The following is a 24641-nucleotide window of genomic DNA, read 5'->3' as shown; positions in this document are numbered from 1 at the left end:
TCATTACCAAGAGAAACCTCCTCCTCCATCTCAGGTTCACCCTGAGAACAATCTGGTTTTGGGGGTTGATTTCAGGGGAAGGTTTGCAAGCTGGCAGTTGGAAGAGAAGGATGGCATGGCTGCTTCCCACTGTTCCTGGGTATCTGCACGGATGGAGGGGAGGGCACCCGTGTCAGGGGCAGCTCTGCCTCCAACGGGAGATCCAACAGCTGCTGAAATATTGCATCTCTGGATCTGCCCCAGTTTCCAACCAGCCAAGGACTCTGGAAGGAGAGAGCATCCCTAGGGATGTGCAGCTCCATTTCCTTCCCATTACAGGCCACGACTGCCTGGCTGGGAGAGAGTGGAATCCTGCAGGTCCCACCTGTGGAACGTTCTGGAGCCTTTGTTTCCAGGCAGTTCCCTCCAGGGAACTCACCCCTTGTTCCAGGGAAGCCTGGAGCCCTCCAGGGAACTCACTCCCTGTTTTCTGAGCAGCCTGGAGCCCTCCAGGGAACTCACTCCCTGTTTTCTGAGCAGCCTGGAGCCCTCCAGGGAACTCACTCCCTGTTTTCTGAGCAGCCTGGAGCCCTCCAGGGAACTCACTCCCTGTCTCCTGAGCAGCCTGGAGCCCTCCAGGGAACTCACTCCCTGTTTTCTGAGCAGCCTGGAGCCCTCCAGGGAACTCACTCCCTGTTTTCTGAGCAGCCTGGAGCCCTCCAGGGAACTCACCCTGCCGGATTAGCTCTGCCTGGAGTCTCCCTTCTCCCTGCCTTCCCTGCCCAGGTGTGGTGCCAGCTGGGTGGGGATCTCTGGCAGCACTGCCAGGGCAATCACACCCCGCTCCGTGCCCTGAGTCACCGGAGCACATTCCAGCCTTATTTTTAGATCACGTATTAAAAAATTAAAAAAAAAAAAAAAAAAGCAGCCAAGTGCAAAGGTATTTATTTCCATGAGCAAAGGTATTTCCATGGGCTGCTCCCAGGGCTGGGACACCCCTGGCACCACGGCTGGGAATGCACAGCCACAGGCACTGGCAGGGTTCCTGGGCTCCTTTGGGAGCTGTGGATGTGCCCATGGAGCACTGAACTGGCTGCAGCAGCTCCCCAGGGGGACCTGGATACCCCTGGAAGGTCTGGAGTCACCCCTGGGCTCACCCGTTCCTGTGCCCCCCAAAATCCTGCGTGGAAACCCAAACTACAGATGCACTGCTCTGTCCTGCAAGGGAATCCCCCAGCTTGGCTCCACTCTTCCAGCAGCAAATCCATGGCAAAGCACACCAAACCCCAGCAATACCACTAAAATCCTCGTGGCTTTGGTGTTAAACTGCTACTTCCACATGGAATCATTTGGGAAGGGATAGATTTTGGGGTCCTGGAGGCCACACACTGGAATTGCCCAGTGCAATTCCAACTCAGGGTTCAGGCCTGAAAAGGGAGAGGTTCCCACCTGAGGATTCCAAGGGGTAGATTGGGAACTAAAACCATGTCATTCCTGGCTGGACCACCGTGGGGTTTGTCCTGGTCTGGGAGGGCTCCACAGCAGCTCCACTTCCACGGGAGGGGACAAAGACCAAGCAGGAAGCTGGGCCGTGGCTCGGGAGGAGTAAGTGGGAGAAGGAGATAAAAGAAAGGGAAGTTTAGGCTGAATATCATAAAAACTTCCTGAGAATTTCCCACTGCTCCCGAGATCTGAGCTGGGAAACACCACCAGCCTCGGTGCCCAGGGCGTTTGACGCAGGGAGGGGAAGTTTTGCCACGGCCCAGGGATTCATTCCCGTTTTAGGGAGCACACAAAGGCCCTTCCATGAGGTCCCAGGGATTCACCAGCCTCCTGTGCATGAGCTACTCCACAGGGAGCTCAGCAGATCCACTGGGATCTCCAGCCTGGCATCCACTCTGCTCCAGGGGCTGAGGGGGTGGAAAGGCTGGGAAGTGACTTTGGATTTTCTAAGCAAGAGGGAGAAGCCTCTGAGTGAGGCAGCCACGCTCCTCCTCCCCCAAACCTGACACACAGGGATGCAATGATGGTCCAGATGGAGCTGGATCTGCTCCCCAGAACAGGGACAGAGCGAGGCAGAGTGACTGCAGCCCCCCCAAATCCCATCCTGTGGGCACAGGGCGTTGTGCCCACAGCATCCTCAGCTGGGTGTTTCCTTCCCTGCTGCCCAATCCCAAAGTTTCCAGCTCAGTTTAACATGAGCCTCCACTTTCCACCTGGGAGACCCAATCCCGGGACAGGCTGGGAATGGTAAAAGCAGATGCCAAAGGGTTTTATATGGGAAAAGGAATGAAAACAGAGCTGAGGGCACAGGTGAGCGGAGGGAGCAGCAGAGAATTCCCCCCTGGAGCTGCCCTGGTAAAGGAACAAGTCCCTGGCACAGCAGCCTCCCAAGTCACCGTGATGCCCAGATAAAATTCCATCCTTTAAAATCATCTTATCACAGGAATAAGCCTCCTTCCCCTTGCAAACAGCCCAAATCCTCCCGTGCCACCCAGGGATCAGGTGAATTCCCAGCCACCTCCCTGCCTGCAGCAGGAAGATTTAATTTTTATCACCCCCAGCTGATTTTGCCTCTCCCCAAAGCAGGACCACGTGTCCAGAAGGACGTTGAGTCACATGGAATTTAAGGAAGATTATGAGAAAACCCTAAAATAAGAACTCAGGGCAAACCCTGTGAGGAGCAGCCTTTAGGAGGGTCTTTGTGTGCCCATTAGAGCCTCTGTTGACTCCCAGATCCCGGGATTTCGTGGGGTTCCAGCGAGGGGCTGAGTGTTTACAGAGCTCTGTGTGCTGGGGAGGGACAGGGCACCGAGCCTGGGTCCAGGTTTTCATTGTGGAAAGAGTGTTTGGTGGGAATTACATCAGAACCACAGGCCACAATCCGGGCATTGTGTGGCTGGCAGGGCTCCTGGAGGGGGGGAACTGGGAATTACTGGGGGGGGGACGGAGCTGGGAGGAACCTCCCCAGCACAACGTGCCCCTCAGCCACCTTTTTGGGATTTATGGAAAAATAAAGGTCTGTTCCTGGCATTACTGCAGCCCTTACAGCTCTGTGCTTTCAGATCACACCTCAGAGCAGCTCTGAACATCTCCAACTGCTAAACCTGACACCAGTTACCCCATTAACCCACACCAGTTACCCCATTAACCCATACCAGTTACCCCATTAGCCCACACAAGTTACCCCATTAACCCATACCAGTTACCCCATTAACCCACACCAGTTACCCCATTAGCCCACACCAGTTACCCCATTAACCCACACCAGTGAGCCCTGTTTCCTTGGCTCTGCCCCTCTGCAGTGACACTTCCAGCCCAGTCCTGCTCCAGGTGAGGTCACCTGATGCTCAAGGACAAGCCATCCCACCCCCAGGGACTCATTCATCTGCTCCAGCCTCACCCCCTGACTTCCAGAACAGCAGCCAAGGCTGATTTATTCCCTTCCAGGCTTTTGTCTGCGCTGGATCCGAGGAGCTGGGGGTGAATTCTCCCCCTTCATCCCACTTCCTGCAGTGTCAGAAATCAAAGGGATAAGCACCACGTGTGCCCTTGAAGGCTTTGGGAATTCATCCCACCGTGGGATTAATCATCTCTCCTCCCTGTGGAGGGGGATGATTTCCTGCACCGGATCCGGTTTCATCCCCGTGTCTGCACGAGGGGAGTGTTTGCAACCATCGGGCTTGGAAAACAACAACAGAAATGAAAAAAAAAAACCCCACCAGCTGGGGGTTACGGCAAAAATATTGACTTAGAAATGAAATCCCTTCTGCTGAAGGCAGGCAGATAAGGAACCCTCCCTGCAGGGCTCCTCTCCCTCGGCTCCCGGTGCCGGGAAGCGGCTGACGCTGAGCAAACAAGGAAAGTGCTGACTGGCTCGGGGATGAGCCTCTGGAGCAGCCCAGAGTGTGGAGAAACCTCCGGGGAACGGGAGCCAAGAGCATTCCTGGCTCTCCCGGGTGACTTCAGAGGCTGGCACAGGGCTGGCTGCAGCTCACCTGAAGCAGCTCCAAAGAAAACACCCAGCCCTGGACGGGCACTTTGGGCTCTTCACTCCCTGTGTTCAGAGGGACCTTGGGAGACCTTTGGTTCTCCAAACCAGAGCATTCCCAGCACCTGCCTCCTGCTGAGCCCGTTGGCCAAGCCAAGCACCCAACCAGTCAAAAGAGAATTGCAAACTCCTGTGCTAAATCCTCTGTCCAGGTGTCTCCCAGCGCAGACAACAACCCCTCAGAGGCCTTTAAATTGCATTTCTTAGCAGAACTTTTAGCACATTTCAACTAACAGGCTTGAGACATCAACTAACATCGAGTGGCACTCGCTCTGCTCCGTCAAAAACACAGAAAATCCGGTTTTCCAGGTTCCTGGACGAGACCTTCAGTGCGAGCTGCCCACGAGGAGCTTTTCCTTTGCTTTAAACCATAATTCTCACCCAGGAACAGCCCCACGGAAACCTCTTCCCTCAGTGCCTCTGCCCTGGGTCACTCTGGCTTGGCCTCACCACCACAGGTTTTCTGCTGCTGGGTTTGAAACGTGCCTCACTCCAGCAGTGAAGAGTTCCCAAAGCTGGGGTGAGGTCACATCGCAAACGCTCTCCGGGGTGAGGTTGGGTGCAGCAAAAAAAAAGCCTAAAATCCTGAATTCAGCTACAGTCAGTAAAGAAACTGGATGCAGCGAGAGCCTGCAGAGGCCTCTCCATCCCTGTGAAACTCAGGTGTGGAATGTTCACCTGCTGCTTTCCCTACGGAGTCACCTGGGAGATGCCAGGCGGGCCGTAAACAGCCCCGGAGTGGAGCAACAGGGTTTGAAGGGCAGGAGACCGACAGCAAAGCTCTCTGCAGACATTCTGGTGCCACCCCTGACTCAAGGCCAGCGTGCCCCGAGAAACACAGCGCCCAGACAGGCTCTTGCTAAAGAAAGTTCAGTGTTGCAACACAGCTGGAACGAGGGATCGACTCCAGAGCCGCCGGCGACGCGTCCAGACACGGAGCAGGGAGAGAGAGAGGAGCAGCTCCCACCAAGCCGGCCCCTGCCAGGCCTGCCGGGACCTGGGAGAGGAGCAGAGCCTGGTCCCAGCCCTGCTCCCACCCCAGGGGCTGGCAGGGAGCTCCCGAGGGCCGGGAGCAGGGAGGGGACAGCGGGCTGGGGCGAGGACACGGCGGGACTGCGCGGGGTTGGGTAACTGCCGGGCTGGGGTGAGGGAACAAGGCCAAGGAGCTGCTGGGTTGGGATGAGGGAACAGGTATGTCCTGGGGGAGGGTTCCCCTCCAGCACCAGCCCAGCACTGAACAAAGCAGAGGCACAGAATCCCAGGACTGTGAGGCTGGGAAAGGCCTCCAGGATCACAGAGCCCCCCCTGTGCCCAATGCCCACCTTGTCCCCCAGCCCAGGGCACTGAGGGCCAACTCCAGGCCTTCCTCGGACACCTCCAGGGGTGGGGACTCCAAACCTCCCTGGGCAGCCCCTCCCAATGCCTGAGCACCCTTTCCATGGAGAAATTCCTCCCGAAACATCCCAGCCCAATGCCACAGCTGGACACAGCACCACAGACACTCCAAGGCTGGAGCTGCTCGTGGCTGGGGACGGGCTGCACTAAACACAGGTGGCTTTTTGCCAACACAAACCCCAAATCCTCTGATCCCACCCACTAATTAGTTCCAGACTCCTCATCCCTGAAATTGTCCAAGGCCAGGTTGGAGCAACCTGGGCTAGTGGGAGGTGTCCCTGCCCATGGCAGGGGATGGCACTGGATGGGCTTTAAGGTCCTTCCAACCCAAACCATCCCAGGATTCCATAATTCACACCCCACTGCTAACTAAGCCTCAGAAACCCAAAGGAACCCCACCTGCACCAGGAGAGTTCAGACCTGGTGGGAAGCAAACCCTCAAAATCTGAACTGCCCCCCCTCAGGACCAACGAGCAGCTCGAGGCCCCTGGGCTGGGCTGGGCTGGGCTGGGGAACACTCTGAGCTGAGCTGCTCCAGGATGCCCATTCCCTGCTGGAGGGACCTGTTTGCACTCGGGAACCAGCTCATTCCCATTCCACTGGACATGTGAGTGACCTTTTGCAGCAGAGCCATCACATGAGTGTCAGAGCTGCTGTTTTCCTCCTCCACCCATCAGCACAAGTCCTGTGACTTTCCCTCCTCGGCTTGTTTTCGTCCCTGCCGGAGCTACAGAGGGGAAAAAACGGTGCTGGGGAGAAAGTCACAACAGGTCAGCAGGGCTGGGCCCCCCCTGCTTCCCCCCCTCCCGAAATCACCCAGGGCAGCAGAAAGAGGCTCCATCCCGAGCGGGGACGAGGCCACGTTTGCTCAGCCCCATGACTCCCCTGCACTTGTTTCAGCCCCCTCGGAGCCAAGGCCGCTCCCCCCACGTGCCCGCGGCCGTTTTCCTGCGAAACCCGGCTCTTTTGGGAACTCCGATGACCCAAACATCATGTGAGGGTTTGCCACGGGGAGCGACTCCCACGCCGGGGCTGGAATCTGCCGGGCAGCGGCGGGAGGAAGCACAAGGTCGTTCCCTTTTGTGCCTCCTTCCAGGAAGAGGAGTCACGCTGGGCTGGCGCCGCTCCAGCGCTGAGCTCAGGCCCCGGCCCGGCCACGGGAGGCTAAAAAAGGAGCTCCCACGCTGAGGGAAAGGGCTGGAGCTGGAGGCACGTGAGGGACCTGCCTGCAGCCTTGGGCTCGCTGGGGTTTGTGCTCAGGAAATGATCCAGCACAGGTTGGAAAAAAACGGGGATATGGGAACAGCCGAACTCCCCTGGAGAAGGGAAGCTTTGGGGTGAGCTGACTGTGGCCTCCCAGTGCCTGCAGGGAGCCCATGGGAAAGATGGAGAGAGACTCCCTGTGAGGGCCTGGAGTGCCAGGACCAGGGGGAGTGGATTCCAACTGCCAGAGGGCAGGGATAGGTGGGATACTGGGAAGGAATCCTTCCCTGGGAGGGTGGGCAGGCCCTGGCACAGGGTGCCCAGAGGAGCTGTGGCTGCCCCATCCCTGGGAGTGTCCAAGGCCAGGTTGGAGCAGCCTGGGATAGGGAAGGTGTGCCCGAGGCAGGGAGTGGGACTGGATGGGCTTTAAGGTCCTTTCCAACCCAAACCATTTGGATTCCAGGATTCCCTGAATGATTCCCTATCCCACAGGTGCCATCCTCCCCTGCTTCCCCTGCACACCCCTGAGCACCCCCCTGGCACCCACTGCCCTGCACCTCCAAGGCAACCCTGCACCCTGATTCCCTCTCAGTTTAGGCAGCAAGGGCTCCTGAGGCATTCCCATGTAAAACTGGACCCGATGAGCCCAAACAACCGGCGAGAGATTCCCTGGAACGGCGAGTAGCAGATCTCCCACCCTCAGTCACAGCTCCTCCCTCGTGGGAGTGATGCCTGACAGCCATGGCAGTTTGGAAAAAGGAGCAATCCAGCCCAGTCTCCCCATTTAAATCAAGAACAAAATAGTTCAGGTTTAGTTAAAACCAGCACAAGGCACTTCTGCTCCAGGGCAGGACTGGGTCCAGCTGGGATGAGCCAGGAGAGGGGCTCACCTGTGTGTCCACACACCCTCAGCACACCCGGGCAGCCCAGGGCCAAAAATCACACCCATATATATTTTAAAAGGACACCTTTATAAGGTTCAGTTTTAAATTCCCAAACCAGAGTTTGTATCCAGAGGAAAAACTGGAAAACCATCCCCTCTCCAGAGGCAGGTGAACCCCAACTGGAACAAATGACAGGCCCCTGCCCAGGAACCCAATTTATTGCAGCCAGGGACAGGCAGCAGGAAACTCATATCCCATGATAAGCTCACTAACACAGGGATTAGTGGAATTTTACCAGTTTTTGTAGCAATCTGCACAAATACACCCCCCTTGCTGGCATTGCCTGTCCAACATCACGTTGCTCGTTGGCAGCAGCTCCAGGGGAACTCTGGGGCTGACCCAGGGCTGTTTACATGGCTTGGCTTTGAACTCCCAGCTGCAAATGGCAATTTGCATCCCTGCTACTTAGTGCTAATTGGACAGAAAAATGGACAAACAATATCTCTGCTCTGCCTGAAAAAGCTGTGCCACCTGCCCGGCCCTGCTGAACCCAAACCTGGAAAAAACCTGGATAAAGATCAAGGAAGGGACTCAGCTGGGCTGTGCATACCTGGTGCTGTGATCCATAAAGCACAGCTGGTAATCCCTGGCTAATTAACATCTTCATTCAGCAGCTGAAATTAGGAGGAACTCATTGCCAGGGCATTGAGAAGGTACAGGTGACACACACAGGCCCTGTCACACACTGTCCCCTACAGCTCAGCCTATTTCCCCTCCTCCTTGCCCATTCCAGTGACTTTTAGTCCAGCATTTTTTGCTCAGGAACCATTAATTTCGCAAGTATATATTTTTACCTTAAATCCCACTGCATTAAAGTTAAGAGCAATACACCAGACCTGCTTAAAACCCTCTGGATTTAAGCCCTGAATTTAAAACTCCGGGTACACATTCAGCTCCGGGCTTGTCAAGACAAAGAAAGATACAAACCCAACCACCAAAACTCAGGTTTGATTTGTCCAAAATTTAATTACAAGTGCACTGAAGGCAGGGATGGCTCAGTCTCTGCTCGAGCCTCCAGAGAACTATTGTCAAGTCCTGAAAGAAAGGGGCGAAATAAAACAAAAATATTTGTAAGGCGCAATGGGATTTTTTTTTTTCCTCCTTTTTCCACCACCACCACCAGAGAATGTTTTGCAGGCACTTGGCCAGGACCACTTCAAAGAGCCACGAGGCGTGTGGGGTTCTGCACAGCTTTGAACTTTAATATTAAACACACACACACACACACACACTCACAGGAGCTGGGCCTGGCGAGGCAGTGGGGACGGGGCTTTGATGCAGGGACATACGTCAGTGGCTGCACCCCTGGGGGGCTGGGGAACCCCCCCCAGCACCCCCAGCATGGCCAGGACCCCTGGGGGGCTGGGGAACCCCCCCCAGCACCCCCAGCATGGCCAGGACCCCTGGGGGGCTGGGGAACCCCCACAGCACCCCCAGCACGGCCAGGACCCCTGGGGGGCTGGGGAACCCCCCACAGCACCCCCAGCATGGCCAGGACCCCTCAGTGGGCTGGGAAACCCCCCACCATCATCCCAACACCAGCACCCCTCCATGGGCTGGGGAACCCCCCCAGCACCCCCAGCACGGCCAGGACCCCTCAGTGGGCTGGAGAACCCCCCCCCCAGGACCCCTCCATGGGCTGGGGAACCCCCCCAGCACCCCCTGACCCAGCCAGGGCCCCTCAGCGGGTTTGGAGTCTTGCAGACTAAAAATAAAGGGAAGAAAGGCAGGATTTAGCTTCTTGTGGAAAATGCCAATTTGGGATTGCCGAGGTGGCCAAAAGCTGCCGAGATATTGCTAAAAAAAGGCCTGGAGCAGGAGGAGGAGGAGGAGGAGGAGGAGGAGTGCAGTCCTTGGCATCGTGCATCTCCTCCTCCTGCTCCTGCTCCTCCCACACCTCCCTGGCTGTGAGTCGTGTTGCCACCTCCTCGAGCCCCGAGGACCCAGGACCCCCCGTCCCAGCTCTCCTCCCCACCACAGCAACACCTTTTTGGTGTGAAAGGGGCAAGAAAAACGTCCCCTGTGAAGAAACCATTAAAGAAAAGCCCCGGTGACCTGAGCACGACGTGCAGGGCACGGGGAGGCCGAGCTGTGTCCGAGGGGGCAGCCCATGGTCACGGCACCTCCAGCACCTCCAGCTCCAAAGCTCTGGTCCCTCCCGCCCCAAGAGCCGGCTCTAAATCCCATTTCTCCCCCAAATCCCCCCCCCCAGGCGGGCCCGTGAGCGCACACGTGTGAGCACACAGGGCCCTGCAGGCAAACAGCTCCCGTGAATCAGCCCCGGGGTGGGACACAAATCCCATCTTCCCAAATGTCAGAGTGGGAGTCTGGGCTCGGCAGTGCCAGCTCCAGCACCCAGGTGGTAACGTGCCTCCAGGAATTAAGTGAGGACAGCCCCAAATTTAGGGCCTGGCTGGGTGTGAAGCGCTCAGACGAGGTTTGTTAGAGATAAAGGCTTGTCTGGGGCTGGCGCTGCATCAGCTGCAGGCAGATGGCAGGAGCAGGCAGAGCCCTCCCTCCCCGGCTCTGCTGCCATGTGAGGAGCAAATGCAAACGACTCTGCTTAATAAGTTTCCCAGGGGTTGTTTAAGGCAGGATGGGCGCTCCATGAATTCCCATTCCAGGGGAGCTGACAGCCCCGGGAACGGACACCCCGGGACACAGAACCCAGGGCACGTCTCCCCGCGGGTTTGGGTTGTTATTTGATAACCTGTCAGCCCGTCACTGACACTCGGGACAGGACAGGAGGTTCCTGCAAGACTCCTGTTCCCACTCCATCAGCTCCAGCCCTCACGGCTCCTCCAAGTCCCTGGAAGTGTTCCAGGCCAGGCTGGACGGGGCTTGGAGCAACCTGGCCCAGTGGAAGGTGTCCCTGTCCCCGGGACGAGGCTTTGGGGTCCTTCCAGGGCAAACCAGGCCGGGACCCCGTGAGCTCGGAGGATCCCTGTAAACAACCCCCGAAAAGCCACCGGGAGCCAAGGCTGGAGGCTCGTCACGTCGAGTTCCTCGGAGCCCAGAGAACACCACGGCACCTCCCCGCTCCCACCGGGATCAGAGAACACCACGGCACCTCCCGCTCCCACCGGGATCAGAGAACACCACGGCACCTCCCGCTCCCACCGGGATCAGAGAACACCACGGCACCTCCTGCTCCCACCGGGATCAGAGAACACCACGGCACCTCCTGCTCCCACCGGGATCAGAGAACACCACGGCACCTCCCGCTCCCACCGGGATCACGTTCACACTCGGCTGCCAACCCAAAGCTGTTGGCAGCGAGGAGAGCACAAAACACCTCCCGGGCTCCCGGGGCTGGAACTGTGAGCAGGGACCTGGAGGGGCAGGGCCAGAGGCTTCCAGGGAACACTCCCCTGGAGGGAACAAATGCAGGCCAGCAGATGTGTGGAAGTGCAGGGGAAGCACCTCTGAAGGCCACACAGAACAACAGAATCCCGGGATCACTGGGGTTGGAAAGGCCCTCCGAGATCATGGGGGCCGACCTCTGACCAGTCCCCACCTTGTCACCCAGATAAAACACCACTAGAAAAAAACACCCCACTGTTTGCAGAAAGGGGAAGAGATCTGGGATGGTTTCATGTGCCTCGAACCCTTCCTGGCCTTGAACCCTCTGGTCAGACTCTGCACTCCCCGGGGAGGGCCTGCAGAGCTGATCAAAGCACAGAGGTTTATTCCCCCTTTAATTTCTGTTCAAGCCACAAATGCTCACAAATATTTATCTACACAAGTCACAGCTCTGATCCCATCGAGCTTTTAAGTTTAGTGATCAAAGCTGTCCAGTTTCTTGAAGACTCTATTTCAGTTTCAGTTCGTGGCCTCTTCTAAGGAATAACTTTTTTTAAAAAAAGCATTTTTCATCGGGGAAATTAAGAGAAAATGGGCATGTTCTGGTGCAAATGAAAAGGAACATCAAAGGCAAATCAGGCAGCTTAATTTCACACTATTCCTAAAAAGGATGGCTGGAGGCAATTCCCTTTCAACAACTGCTGGAATTAGGGCTCCACTTTCCCAGAAAGGCTTTGGAAGTGCCGTCCCATCTGCCTCCCACCCACCCAGAGACCCCTGGCTGCACATCAGAGCTGGGGCCTGTGTGGACCCTCCTCCACCTGCTCCAAATCTCTTCAAAAGCCACCTCAGAATTCACAAGTGAGTCCCAGGATGGTTTGGGCAGGAAGGGACCTCAAAGCCCATCCAGTCCCACCCCCTGCCCTGGGCAGGGACACCTTCCCTATCCCAGGCTGCCCCAGCCTGGCTTGGACACTCCTAGGGATGGGGCAGCCACAGCTCCTCTGGGCACCCTGTGCCAGGGCCTGCCCACCCTCCCAGTGTCCCACCTGCACTCCCAGCCCTTGGTGGCACAGGGAAAACAGAGGCTGTGACAACTGGGGCTCGGAAGGTGGCCCTGGGAAAGGGCTGTGTCCTGTTTTCCCTGCCCCTCCATCCACAGCTGGAATCACAGGGCTCCCGGGGTCCCACAGCGAGCCCTGTCTGGGACAAGGCCATCCCCACAATCTCACCTGATAAACAAACAACTTTAAACCCCAGTAAACACTTCCCAGCTATTCTTAACCCGAGGGAACCGTGTGACTGAGCTCCCCCCCCAGCCAGCCCTGGCTGTTCCCACGTGTCCCTCTGCCTGGGACACGCTGCTCTGGCATCCCGAGGCTCTGCTGGCACAGGGGGTGTTAAAATCCCTGCTGAGAGCAGCATGTGCAGGATCTGTGCAGCACCAGCCCTCCCCCAGGGCCGCAGGGATGGCCCCTGGGCAGCCCCAGAGCTGCTGGGCCGGGCTGCTCCTCACACAGGGTTTTCCCAGAGATGTTTGTTTTCCCTCCTCTGCTCCCAAACGAGCCTGAATTAGATTTCTCCCGGGGGGCAAAAGGCCAAACCCCCCCCCCCGAGGGCCGTGATTGGGGCAGTGGCCGGTCCCTCCTCGCCTGCTGCTCCCGGGAGTTGTTTGTCTCCACTCTCCATTTGTCATCCTCTCCCAAAGCTCATGACTCAGCCCCTGCTCCGCAGATGCCGCTGATAAAAAGCAGCTCCAGTGGGGAATATCAGCGGCCCTTTGCAGAACAAAGGGGAGCTCCAAAAATAAACCCCCCCTGAGCTGGCTCCCGGGGGGCTGTGCCAGGAGGGCCTGGGCAGTGGCACTGCCTTCCCAGAGGGATAAACACCCGTTTTTTTGGGATGCCCCTCCTGTGGGAGCAGCACACGCCTGGCAAAGGGCAGCACCCGGGTTGTACCCCCGTCCCAGGGGGTTTGCTGTGGCCCTGGCACAAAAAAATCCCACAGAGGGGGGAAAAGGACGTGGAACCGTAGAATCCTTTAGGCTGGAACTCTTGAGAGCAGAGCCCAGCTGTTCCCCCAGCACTGCCAGGGCCACCCATGTCCCCGAGTGCCACATCCAGACAGCTTTTAAAGCCCTGCAGGGATGGGGACTCCACTCCAGCCTGTGCCAGTGCTGGACAGCCCTTTCCAGGAAGGAATTTCCCCTAATATCCAACCTCACTATCACTTATTTTCCCCCACCAACCTCACACGGGCTGGATTTTTGCCACGTATCATTTTCCAGAGCAGCACAAGTGAAGGAATTAACATTCACATGGACCAGCCACAGCAGAGGGCTCAGTCCTGGCCAGCTGGAACCTTGATCCCAGAGAGCAGCAGCTTTCCCTGGAACAGGGAGCCGACCAGCTTCAATAAAACAGCACCAACTGTGGGTGCCCTCAGCTCTGGCTGGGGATCAGTTTACCCCAGCAGCATTAAAGCAGATAAAAGCAGCCCTTCAGTGCATGTAAATAACCCTGCAAATTAAATCTGGGCGTGATTAAAAAGCTCCAGTGCTGATAAACCTCGGCGGCTCCAGGCAGGTCTCGCTGCTCCTCTCAGGCACATCTGGAGAACCAGCCTATTAATCCACACAAAGGAAAGAAAAAACCAACCCAGAAAAGCCACAGTGACCCAGTTCAGGGTGTTCAGCTCTGCTCCTGCAGTGCAGCCTGTCCTGACCAGAGGCACAGCACGAGGAGCTGCTCCTGCCTCAGCCCCCCCTGCCTGGGCCCGGCTGTTCCTTGGAACACTCCAACTGGTTCTGCACAATCCCACAATTACAGCAGCCACAGGTGAGGGATGAAGAGTTGCTCTGCTCACCAGACTCGGTGGTTTTATAAATCTTCCAGGTTCGGATTGATTTGCATTCAATGTGCTTTAAAGCCACGGAGTTCAATGAAGAAATGGGGGAGTTTCCACCGAAACCGGTCAGGCCCCAAGCACAGGCTCTGTCCACACAACCTCTGCAGCCCTGGGGCTGCCTCAGCCCAGAGATCCATAGGGAAAAGCTGCTGATCCTGGCCAGCAGCCAGCAGGAGAGGCAGGAATATGTTCCAGCCAGCCCAGGTGGCCACAGCTACTGGTCTGAGCATTCCTAAAGCCCCGGGATTGAAAATGGTTTGAGGCTCTTCCCTGATGGGCTCTGGATCCTTCCAACACAGGAAACCAGGGATACAGCCCTCAACAGCTGGAAAACACACCTGGAATACGGACCTGCACGGGAGGTCTGAGCCTGCTGGGAAGGTCAATCCAAATGAGAAAGTGCTGGAAGCAGGAAAAGCAGGAATTGCAGATCTTCCCTTGCCCACCTGCCCTCCCAGCTACCCCCCCTTCCTTCCGCCCCCTCTGCTGCTCCTCTCCTGCCTGGGCAGGAGGAAAGAGGGAAGATCAACCCTGAAGGAGCTTCCCTAATCAGCCAGAACTCCCCAGCAGAGCTGCCCAGTCTGACAGACAAACGTTCCTGAACACACAGTGCTGCCAGGGCAGAGGGGATGCTGTCTGGGGGAAAGGGGGATGGCAGGCACACAAGGTGTCCTTCACACCCACGGCAGCCTTGGCTCTGGGCAGCCCCCCTGGGAACCTCTGGAACACCCTGTGGAACACACACCATGTCCTGGACACGGCATTAAAAGCTTCTCTTTTAGCCACAACAGGATTAAGGTGGCATTAAGGTTTGGGTGCCTTGGAATGGTGGCTCCTCAAACCCAACTGTGCTCCCCAGACCGGGCTGGTGGGGCCTGGGAACTCCTCCTGAAGTCGTCCTGACCCAGTGAGGCCTTTCCCAGAGGAGCTGCTCCAATGGCTGGAGACCTGTCCTGGTGCAGCCAGCTGGGAATGCAGTGGGAAAGCTGAGGCCAATTCCCAACAGCTCGGGAAAACAAAGAGGTGGCAACTCATTTAAGGAGCAAACAGCAACATCCAAGACAGACAGAGCAAGGGGAGCATCGGCTCTGGGGGCCGTGGGAAGAGATTCCCTGGGAAAAGTGAACCCTCCCACTGCAGTTCCAGAGCTTCTGTCACGTCCAGGTCGAGTATTTCACGTCCCTCCCAGCGATGACAGGGCAGATTTTGGGTGCTGATTGCACCCTCACTCCCCCAGCACCCACAGTGGATGAGGGCAGCCAGCCCCTGAACCCCTGCAGCAGCTCTCCCCTCTCCTTCTCCCACGAGTCAGCCAAATCCCAGCCCCTGGATCATCCTGCCAGCTCTGGGAAGGTGGGAGGAGCAGGTCAGGATGCACTCGGTGCTCCCAGTGCACCCCCTCCACCCCTTTTGTTTTGCAGTTTTGCTGCAAAAGGGTGTTTTGGGGGTGACTCGTGACAGAATGTCACCCAGGAGCTGTTTGGTGTCTTGGCTACAAAGCAAATCTGTTCTCTGAACCCAAATACCCAGCAAAGCAAACCTTTACTCTCAACCTTTGAGGCAAAGGTGTTTGTTTTAGAGCCTCATCATCTCCTCTCCTCTGCACTCAGGGAAAAATTCACCACCGTGGGCTGCAGCTCATGGACATCTGAGCCAATTCCAGTCGATTTTAGGCCAAATTTTAGTTTGATACAAACTCAACACCGAAGGTGTCAAGAGGTAAAAGGAAAGGAGAAAACTGGGAGGAAAGAAACCCCACCAAGTTACAGCCAAGCAGAGCATCTCCTGGTACCTCTGAGGGCACTGAAACCTGGACGAGAGTGCTGCAGGGAGAACCAGGACCTTGGCCAGGACCTTTTCTGCCATATTAAACTGGGATTACCTTCTGTGCCCCAGGGAAGTGCCCCCAGGCAGCCCCAGCTCGGCCTCTCCCTCGCTGGGTGCTGACAGAGGCTGGTCCAGCCCAGGGCCTTTCGCAGCTGCTGCAGAAATGAAACTCTCAGAAAAGCGTCTCGAGCTCACGGGAAGGAGGAAAAGCTGGTTGGTGAGTGGAGGTGCAGGGGAAGTGAAGGGAAGGGACATCAAAGGGTGGCCATCACCCACAAATTACACACTGTGGGGACAACAACCCCGCTGTCAGCCAGGGATGAGAGCGGAAAACCCGGAGTCATTCCCTGTTTGGGCTCAAATTAAACGTGGAGAAACAAGCCCTGCCCTGCTCCGAGTGCAGCTCAGCTCTGAGCTGTGGCTGCTGCATTTAAAGGTGATTGTTGTTGGTGGTTTTTTTTGTTAAATATGAGCACAGATTCACCTGTCAGCTTGGCAGAAGGTGGCAGGACAGCCTGGTTTAGGACAGCCTGGTTTAGCCCAGCCCTTTTTCCAGGATTGAGGCACTCCCAGCACAGCTCCAGTGCCTCGGAACAGTCACCCTGCAGAGCCACAGGCTGCAGTTAAAAAACCAGTGGGTCCTGAGTAAGTCACTCTCCCCCTGTCTCAGAGCTCAGAGGAGAAGCTCAAGGACAAACCACAGACCTGAAGAATTCCTGCACCAACCTCTGCCACAGCTTCCCTGCCCCTGACCTCGGGAAAACCGACCTCCTGCTGCTGCTGCCAGGCCACTGGGAGTGTTAACAGAGCCCCCAGACAGAAAACAGGCTTTGTCCCAGAGGAGACAGGATTCCTGTGGCGCTGATAAAGCCGGGAATGTGCTTGCACAAGGCCCAGCAGCTCCCCAGGGAACCCTTGGCACAGTGCACAGGTTCACAATTCCCTCCTGGGTCACCTGCTGCGAGGTCTCATCATGTTGGGAACTTCAGACCCCCCCAAAAACCCACCCCAGGCTTTGGGAGGTGCAGCCCTTGTGAGGAGGGAGCTGAGGAACAAAACCCCTGCTCCAGACAGCCCAGAGGTGGGAATGACCTCAGGGTTGGAATTACGTAAGGGTTGGAATTACCTAAAGGCTGGAATTACCTAAAGGCTGGGATTACCTAAAGGCTGGAATTACCTAAAGGCTGGAATTACCTAAAGGCTGGAATTACCTAAAGGCTGGGATTACAGCTCATTCCACGTGTTTGCAGGCCGAGGAACCACTTCTGTTGAACCCAAGGTTTTACTAAAAATTAAGACTGACTTTCACTCCCCAGCTGCTCCAGCACAGCAGCCAGGACACAGAATCCCTCGGGATCGTGTCCCCCCCTCCAAGGGCAGGACAAGCCCCCAGCCCCCCCCCCAGGGCTGTCCCCCCTCCCAGGCAGCTCCTTCACCCGGGATAACCCAACCCTGGAGGGCACAATCCCCCAAAAACCCCGGGATTTCTGCCCTCTGAGCTAAATCTGCTTTGTTTTTAACAGAACCCAGGCTCTTTGGGGACAGCCTCAAAACACGTCCTCGTGCCAAAGCACACCATGGGAGAGCTGAGCTTCCCAAAGCTCCTGTCCCCAAGGCCAACCCCCAGCTCCCAGTGGGACTGGGAGCACCCAAGGGCGAAGGTTTTCATCCTGCCAACACTTTGTGCTGATCAGCTCAAGTGCAAGAGCTCAGGAGAAAGAAGAAGGGTTTGTTGTTTTGTTGTTTTTTTTTTTCTTGCTGCTGCCCCAAAACCTCCCAGTTTGTTTGGTACAACCACTTCCCTCGGAGTGCCAGAGGAAGGAGGAGCTGCAGGACAGGTTTGAGAGGCAAAGACCTGGAAGAGCAGCTGAGGTGACTCCTGGGTTTTTCTTTCCACCCTGAAAGGCAGGAGAAAGGGGCAGCAGCTGAGGAATCACTTCCCCCCTGATTCTGGCTCCTGTTACAGCCAGTTCCTCCCTGGCAGCACGTGCCCTTCAGCAGAGCTCTGCAGGACCCCCCTGTCCCTTCCCCAGGCCCAAATGAGGCAGGAATTCCGTGTGCTGAGGATGTTTGGCAATCCCTGTGCCCACACCGATCCGGAGCAGTGGGTGTGACAGGGAAAGGAGAGGAATTCCTGGCAGCAGGGCCACTCCTGCTGGCACAGCCCCACAGCCAGAGCAGAGCTTTATAAGGAAATTCCTGGGATGAAACTGCCTGTCCTCATCTCCCTGAGGGTTTGGGGGTTTTAACTCCACTGCAGGTGCAGCAGCTCCCAGCAGGTATTTGGGACGGAACCAAAGCCACCCCTGGACGGGGGAATATCTGCAGGAACACCAAACCAGGCTGGAGATCTGCCCTGGGAATAAAATCCCAGAATGGTTTGGGTTGGGAGGGACTTTAGTCCCATCCAGTCCCACCCCCTGCCATGGGCAGGGACACCTTCCACCAGCCCAGGGTGCTCCAAGCCCCATCCACAAACCAGGCACCCCTTCAGCTCTGAGCTGGAGCTGCTGAAGCCAAGGCCAGCAGCAGCAAAGAATTCCCAGGGGATCCAGGTTTGGGAGGCTCCTGGTAGAGATGATGTAACGTGATTAAATCAGGCTTTGTCCAACAGAATTGGCTATTAAGGGTCAGGGACCTGCTGGGACTGCCTGGAATGGATCCCATTCCATCAGCAGGTGATGGGAACACTCAAACAGGAGCTTCCCAGGAAAGTTCAAGTCCTTCATTTGTTTGTCCTGGGAGTGCCTGTTCCTTCCCACCAATGATTTACTGCTCCTGGCCACACAGAAAAGCCACATTTATCAAAACCTCCCTAGATAAATAATTCCAGCAGTGGTGTCTCAGTCCAGCTCCAGCTGGGGCTGGGGGCACCAGGCTCAGAATGACACCACAGACACTGAGGGACAGGATGGACTGTCCCATTTTTGGAGCTGGATTGGGGGTTTTTTTCCGCCCCAAAGGTTGTTCTGACCTGGGGGATGTGGGTTTTGTTTCTATCAAATAATTGCCAATGATAAATCCAGCTGAGGAAAGCTGGTATGGAAGCACAACACCCAAACCAATCCCTGACTGATTTCTCTCTCTCTGGACACTTTTGCACACACACATTTTCCTCGTGGGCTGGGGCTGGACTGGCAGAAAAGCTGAATTCTATGGAAAGGACAGCTCAGGGCTGAGCTCCTGTGCACCCAGAGCAAAGGAGAATCCCAAACCAGGGATTCCTCCACTCCAGCTGCCATCAAGACTTAAAAAAAAAGCAACTTTCCTTTCAGGTTTCTAACAGAAATAGCTGAGTGTTTAATCAGCAAACTGCAGTGCCTTTCCTGAATCCACTGGCATTTGGGGATTCCAGATGAGTTCCACGGAACTGCAGCAACAACCAGCCAATATCCATTTTATTTTAGTAAAGTGTGGCCAAGACTCAGCTCTGCAGAGGGCGGGGGCTGGAGGTGCAGCTCATAAAGGTGTCTGGGAGCCCGAGACAGGGCTGGGAGTCAAACCTGAAACAAATCCCAAGCAGAGGGGTGCAGAGGAGCAGAGGAATGTTGGCCTCAGGACCGAGGAATGTGAGCCTGTCCAGACTGCAGCTGGATGGGATGGGAACCCAGCTGGGAAAGATGGGAATTCAGTGCTGCTCGGGGAATTCTATATATTTTACACACTTGGACAAACCAGCTAAAGGACAAGCAGAGCTGTTTGATGACAACTTGTCTCTGCAGCATGACAGCACAAATTCACCGAGGTCCAGGTGAGAGTGAGGGTTCCACACCAGGCAGCTGAAGAAATCAGCTGCAGAAACAACTGAAAGTTGGCTTATTCACCTCAATCATTGACCCAAAGGCCCTGTGCCCTTCCAGCAATCTGCACTTCCAACAGGTCGAGTTTCCCAGCAGGACAGAGCCCTTCCCAGCAGGACAGAGCCCTTCCCAGCAGGACAGAGCCTTCCCCAGTTTGTCTGCAAGTTCACACACTGCTCTTCCAGGCAGCCCCAGCCAGGGTTTCCTATCTGACCAGAAAAGGCTCAGGTTAACAATCCCACTAAGCATTTTTTTTTCCCCCACAGCGACAGAAAAGTGCTTTGACAGCTCTGAACTTCAGAGAATTCACAACCAGCCCCAGAGCTGGGGAGCTCCTGGAGAGCACACGGCACCTCCAGCTCTGCTGCCTTCCTGGAAACCAGCCCCCAGCCCGGGAGTTTTATGGCCTGCACTGTGGATGTCAGCACAGCCCCTCAGCAAACAGCACAGGGCAGTGTCCTGGCTGCCCAGCAGCGTCACAAACAGGAGCTGGGTTTGCTCAGCCCTGAGTAACTCGGGCAGCTCCGGGTTGGAGCCGACGCAGGCGAACCCTGGCAGTGCAGCTCTGCAGCTGGAGCGAGGAGATACCGGTGTTTGCAGGGATACAGTGGTGTTTACCCAGCACTCAGGTGTTCCCGAGGAAAGGCTGGGCTGACTCAGCCTGGCCCTTTGCCAGAGCAAACCTCAGGGACCCCTTTTTCCCCTTCCCAGATCTCCAGCGCTCCTCAGCCACGGCTCTCCCCTAAAACACTCCAGGTTGTTCCCTGCGGTCCCGGAGCAGTAGGATGGGAAGGCAGGCTGAGTTTCTGGGGAGAGGAAAGCCCCAGGGGCCGTGGGGGGGGGGGGGGAAGGTTTGCTGGGTGTGCAGGTGGAGTGTGGGAGGGCAGGAAGGACAAACCCCAGAGCCAGTAAGATCTGAGTCAGCAGCGCTCACCCGCCTCATTATCTGCCATCTCTGAGCAGAACTGGTGAGACACCCCAGCAGCTGAGCTGGAGAGGGTTCACAGCCCTGCAAGGGGTCGGGCTGAGCTCCTGCAGGAGCACAGACGAGGGGGAGGCTGCAGGGAAAGGTCATGGCTGTGATCACCGGCGTGCCCGGGGGCTGCCGCTCAGCCGGGAGCTCAGGGGCCAAGGACACAATTCCCACGCAGGAAGGGACGGGATCACAGCCCACACAACGGCAGGGGAGAGTCCCAGCCAGCACAGGGCCAAGTCCCACTGCTGGCTGGGGGTGCCAGGGAGAGCAGGCAGAGCCCAGAGCTCTGCAGCAGCACAGGGTGCAGCCACCCACTCCCCTGAGAGCTGCCCTCGGAGGATTAACTGTGCCCCAAAACAAGCAGTGCTGGGGAAAACAGGAGCAGTGCTGCAATTTAAAACAAACAAACAAACAAACAAACAAAACGCAGAGTTCTTCCCTTTCTTAGGCAAGGAGCAGAAGCAGCAAGGCTGGTTGGTATCAACAGGCTGAAGGGCCACCGTGAAGGAACCCGACCAACCGCCTCGGCCCTGCTTTTCCATGAGCCAACATCACCCCATGTAGGGATTTCTGAGCCATTCTGCAGCACATTCAAGCTGATTCCCAGAAAATCACGTGCCTGCACAGTGAATTCAGGACTAGGAAGCCTTCCAATGTTTTCCTGAGAAGGGCTGTGCTCCCCACGCAGCACTCACAGCCGTTCCAAAGCCCTGCTGGGCGCCCGCCAAATCCTGACCTAAGGAGCAGCTCAGGAAGCTGCCAGTCATCCCTTCCCAGCTCTTTGTGTGCTCTGAGGCTTGAGGAGTCTAAAGTAGCTTCAGGCCGGGGGCAGGAGGACAGATTTTAGTGACAGAACCACAGCATAAAACACTGGGAGAGTATTTGTGGTCAGAAATTTGGGCTCGTGGGACAAGAGCACGACAAGGGCCTCTCTGGGGGCTGCTGCACGAATAACTCCCCAGTCATCGGGGCTGAAAGGCTCTTTGAACTCCTCTGTGAAAAAAAGAAAGAGTGCAAATGCCACAGCCACTTCCAAGCCCTCTGGACAGTCAGTGATGATCCATTCCCACCTCCTCCAGCCCAGGGGGTGAGTCACACCGAGCGGGGCAACACCTCCGTGCAGGGCTGACAGCACCAGGTCACTGCACCCTCCAACCCTCCCCTGCCCCGGGGGGGACACTTCAAACTCACTGCTGGTGCTCAGAGACCACAAAACGCCTGCTGAGTCTGTGCAATCACGTTATAAAATATATACAACACCTACTTATCAGCCCCCACGTCGCTGCCTGCACAGGCAGCAGGGACAGGCACAAGAGCTACTGGCTCTAAAGCCTTTTAATTGCACAATTCCAGCTCTTTACCCAGCCTGCCTCCTCCTCCTGCTGCACATCTGGGCAGCTGGAAGGCCAAAAGCACTCTGGTCTGTGCTGATCAGCACCTCCAAGGGGGGAAAAAAAAAAAAAATCCCACCTCCAGGGCAAGGCAGCTGGAAGGCACCCAAAAGGCTGGTTTAGCATGAAACAGCACCTTATTTAGACAATCTGAAGAATGTTTCAGAGGGGCACCACGGCTGGGAATTTGCATAATGGGTGTCTGTATCTTGCTTACCTAACAGGAGAAGAATCCTGTCTGTCAGTAAGTCTAGACTGTGGTGTTGAATCCAGGGAATCTCCCGGCCAGGAATAACACGGGGTGCAAGGCAGGGTGCTGCCATCTGCTGACACCCACGCTGGTGGCTGCAACTGGCATTTTTGGGGAGTCTCCGGGCCGGGATCGCCCTGCAGAGCTCGGCTCAGCGCTGAGAGCGATGAGGAACGTCCCTCCTCATCCTCCCTCCCATCCCAGCCGCCTCTTCCCAGAGCTCCGGGGAGCCCCGGTGTCCCCGCAGAGCCTTCCCCCGCCGGGCTGGCACTGCCACACCGGGCTGCGGCTGCAGTCGAAGCCCCGGGAGCCCGGCAGGCTCTTTTATTAACGGAATATCCATTAATTAATATTAAAATCAAGGCACCCGCACGGAGCCCCTCGGGCGGCCCAATATCGCCCTCTGCCGCCCGCGGCGGGAACTGCAGGCGCTCGCTCGGGGGCAGTTCAACCCCCCCAAAAAAACGGGTTTTAGAGGATTTGACACCCAAAATGCACAACTGCGTATTTGACCGTCATTCCCACCCCCGAAAGGCCCGCTGGGACACACGCGGAGACACAGAACTACTGGCTTTGGAGTCACACGGATCTCAGCTCCTCGGAGTGACTCAAGAACAGCAACTGCTCAAGAACAGCAACTGCTCACCATCATCATCATCATCGTCATCATCATCCAAACTTCCTCCCGCCCCAAAGCAGCACCAGCCCGACCTGCTGCTTCCCAGAGCTCCTGTGGGGAGGTCACACGCCTCCCAAAACCAGGGTGGGCTGAAACACGGGCTCAGCCTCCTGCCCCTTCCTTCCCGTGGGGGCAGGAACAGAACCCAGGGACACTCCTGCTCCCCTGGGCACCCCAGTGCTCTGAGGCTCTGGAACAGAACCCAGGGACACTCCTGCTCCCCTGGGCACCCCAGTGCTCTGAGGCTCTGGAACGACCAACCACGTGAGCAAGACACAATTCCCAGCTCTGGGTCTGTCACCTCACCAGGGCTGAGCTGCTTCACCTTCCTGGTACCTCACACAGGGTGGGCAATACGGGATTTCACAAGTTTTGACAGAAAACACAAATCCCTTTCTCCAGGATGAAAAGCCCTCCCCGGCAGCCCCTGCTGCCCCACACACCCCAGTGCTCCAGCAAACCTCCAGGAGAAAGGAAACAACCTCCTCCTCCAGCTCCAGCAGCCAGAGCTCCCCTGGTCCCACACCTCCCACTGCTGCTGACTAAGGGACACGCTCTCCTCTGGAATCCAGGGCTGTCCCTCCCTAATTAAGGAGGTGATCAGTGTTACATAATGAGGCTCCACGTGGGCAGTGGATCACCAGCACCCGGAGCCAGCACCTCCAAATCCCACCTGTGGCTGGGCAAACACCTCAGCCAGCCCTGCTGGGGCACCTCCCCCCCGTGGCAGGTAAAACCCAAACCACCAGTGAAGGCAAATAACAGTGAAATGGCACTTCTGAGTTCCACGGGGGCAGAGCTGGCCTTGCTCACCTTCCTACTGCCACCCAGCAGTCTCGGCCACCGTCCTGTCGGGCACTGCCAGGGGTCCTGGTTGGCTCCTCCTGCCAAGGAAACGGGAATTCAGGAGTTCCATCAGGGACACAGATGGTGCATGATCAGTGAAGTCATAATTTGGAATATTTACTGCACTGACTGCAGCTCCATCCCAGCAGCACTGAGCAATAACCACTGCACGACCCTGCTCTGACTGACATCCAAGGGATTCACTGGAAAATCAGGGATGGTATCAACTATCAGTAATAACAGGGAACCCATTTTCCTCTGGTTTTAGAAGTAACACCCACGACCTGGAGGGCAGGCTCTGGATTCCAGACACTGAACCTGAACGTGGCACCTGAGACCAGAGTAAAGTGAAGCTGGATGAGGGGGCACCGAAATATTTGGCTCTAGATTTCACCTGGGGGGAGGGAATGAGGAGAGGGAGAGGTGTTTGCATCATTTTATAGGGAAATGAGGAGAGGGAGAGGTGTTTGCATCATTTTATAGGGAAATGAGGAGAGGGAGAGGCGTTTGCATCATTTTTGGGGGGAATGCAGACAGGGAGAGGCGTTTGCCCCAGTTTTGGGGGCAGTGCAGAGTGTTTTAGCCCAAAAGCCACCAGAGCCCTCTGCCTAAACACACACTGGCAAGTTCAGTTTCCCAGAAAACACAAAAGGAGGGAGCAGGAACGAGCTGGCCCAGGGGGAGCAGCACCCTGAGAGCCCCCCGTGCTGCCCCCCCTGCTCCCAGCACGGCCCCTTCCTGCTTACCAGTAAAGCCATTGCTCAACCCTGCTGGCCAGCCCAGCTCACCACGCTGAAGTCAGAGCTGGGAGCCAGAGAGGGACGAATTCCAAGAACCCATTGGAGCTGAAATCCAACCCTGCTTGTTTTCTCCACTCACTGTCTGAACACACAAACAATTTTTATTTTTTTTTTTAGGAAGGAGTAAAACCCACGTCACTGACTCTGTGCTGGGGTTCAGGCCAGGACTCACTGGCCCCTTTCACCTCCTTCTGCTCCAGACTGCAGCAAAGCAAGGGGAGAGGAACAGCCCTCGTGCCAAAACAAGCATTTGAAAGTTTTTTTGTTGTTTTTTTTTTTTTTTTCTTTTT

General features: G+C 56.4%; 1 protein-coding gene and 1 long non-coding RNA gene across 4 annotated transcripts in view; both read right to left on the bottom strand.

Annotated features, from left to right (window-relative positions):
- The window catches only part of GNG7 (G protein subunit gamma 7), a 56005-nt gene that overhangs the window by 12052 nt on the left and 19312 nt on the right, over positions 1-24641 (bottom strand). The window contains exon 3 of one of the 3 annotated variants that reach the window (XM_051811012.1): positions 23519-23589. The exons of 1 other annotated variant lie outside the window; for it this stretch is intronic. Coding sequence is in view for 1 of the 2 variants with exons in the window: in XM_051811011.1 (XP_051666971.1) it covers positions 21994-22099 (106 nt within the window). In the remaining variant the exon portion in view is untranslated. Of the gene's footprint in view, positions 1-21993; positions 22313-23518; positions 23590-24641 lie in introns of those variants that run through there. One more of the 3 variants, XM_051811011.1, reaches the window with a different exon arrangement.
- On the bottom strand, positions 9255-16996 carry LOC127481580 (uncharacterized). Its single transcript, XR_007908258.1, has 3 exons — positions 10791-16996; positions 10643-10716; positions 9255-10604 (listed from the first exon to the last, which is right to left on the bottom strand). It is a non-coding gene; the product is annotated as an uncharacterized LOC127481580 (long non-coding RNA).

The sequence above is a fragment of the Manacus candei genome, unplaced genomic scaffold (assembly GCF_025592945.1).
Source record: "Manacus candei isolate 608988 ecotype Guabito, Panama unplaced genomic scaffold, ASM2559294v1 h1tg000080l, whole genome shotgun sequence".
Classification (NCBI taxonomy): domain Eukaryota; kingdom Metazoa; phylum Chordata; class Aves; order Passeriformes; family Pipridae; genus Manacus; species Manacus candei.
This window is presented reverse-complemented; position numbering and strand designations above follow the sequence as displayed.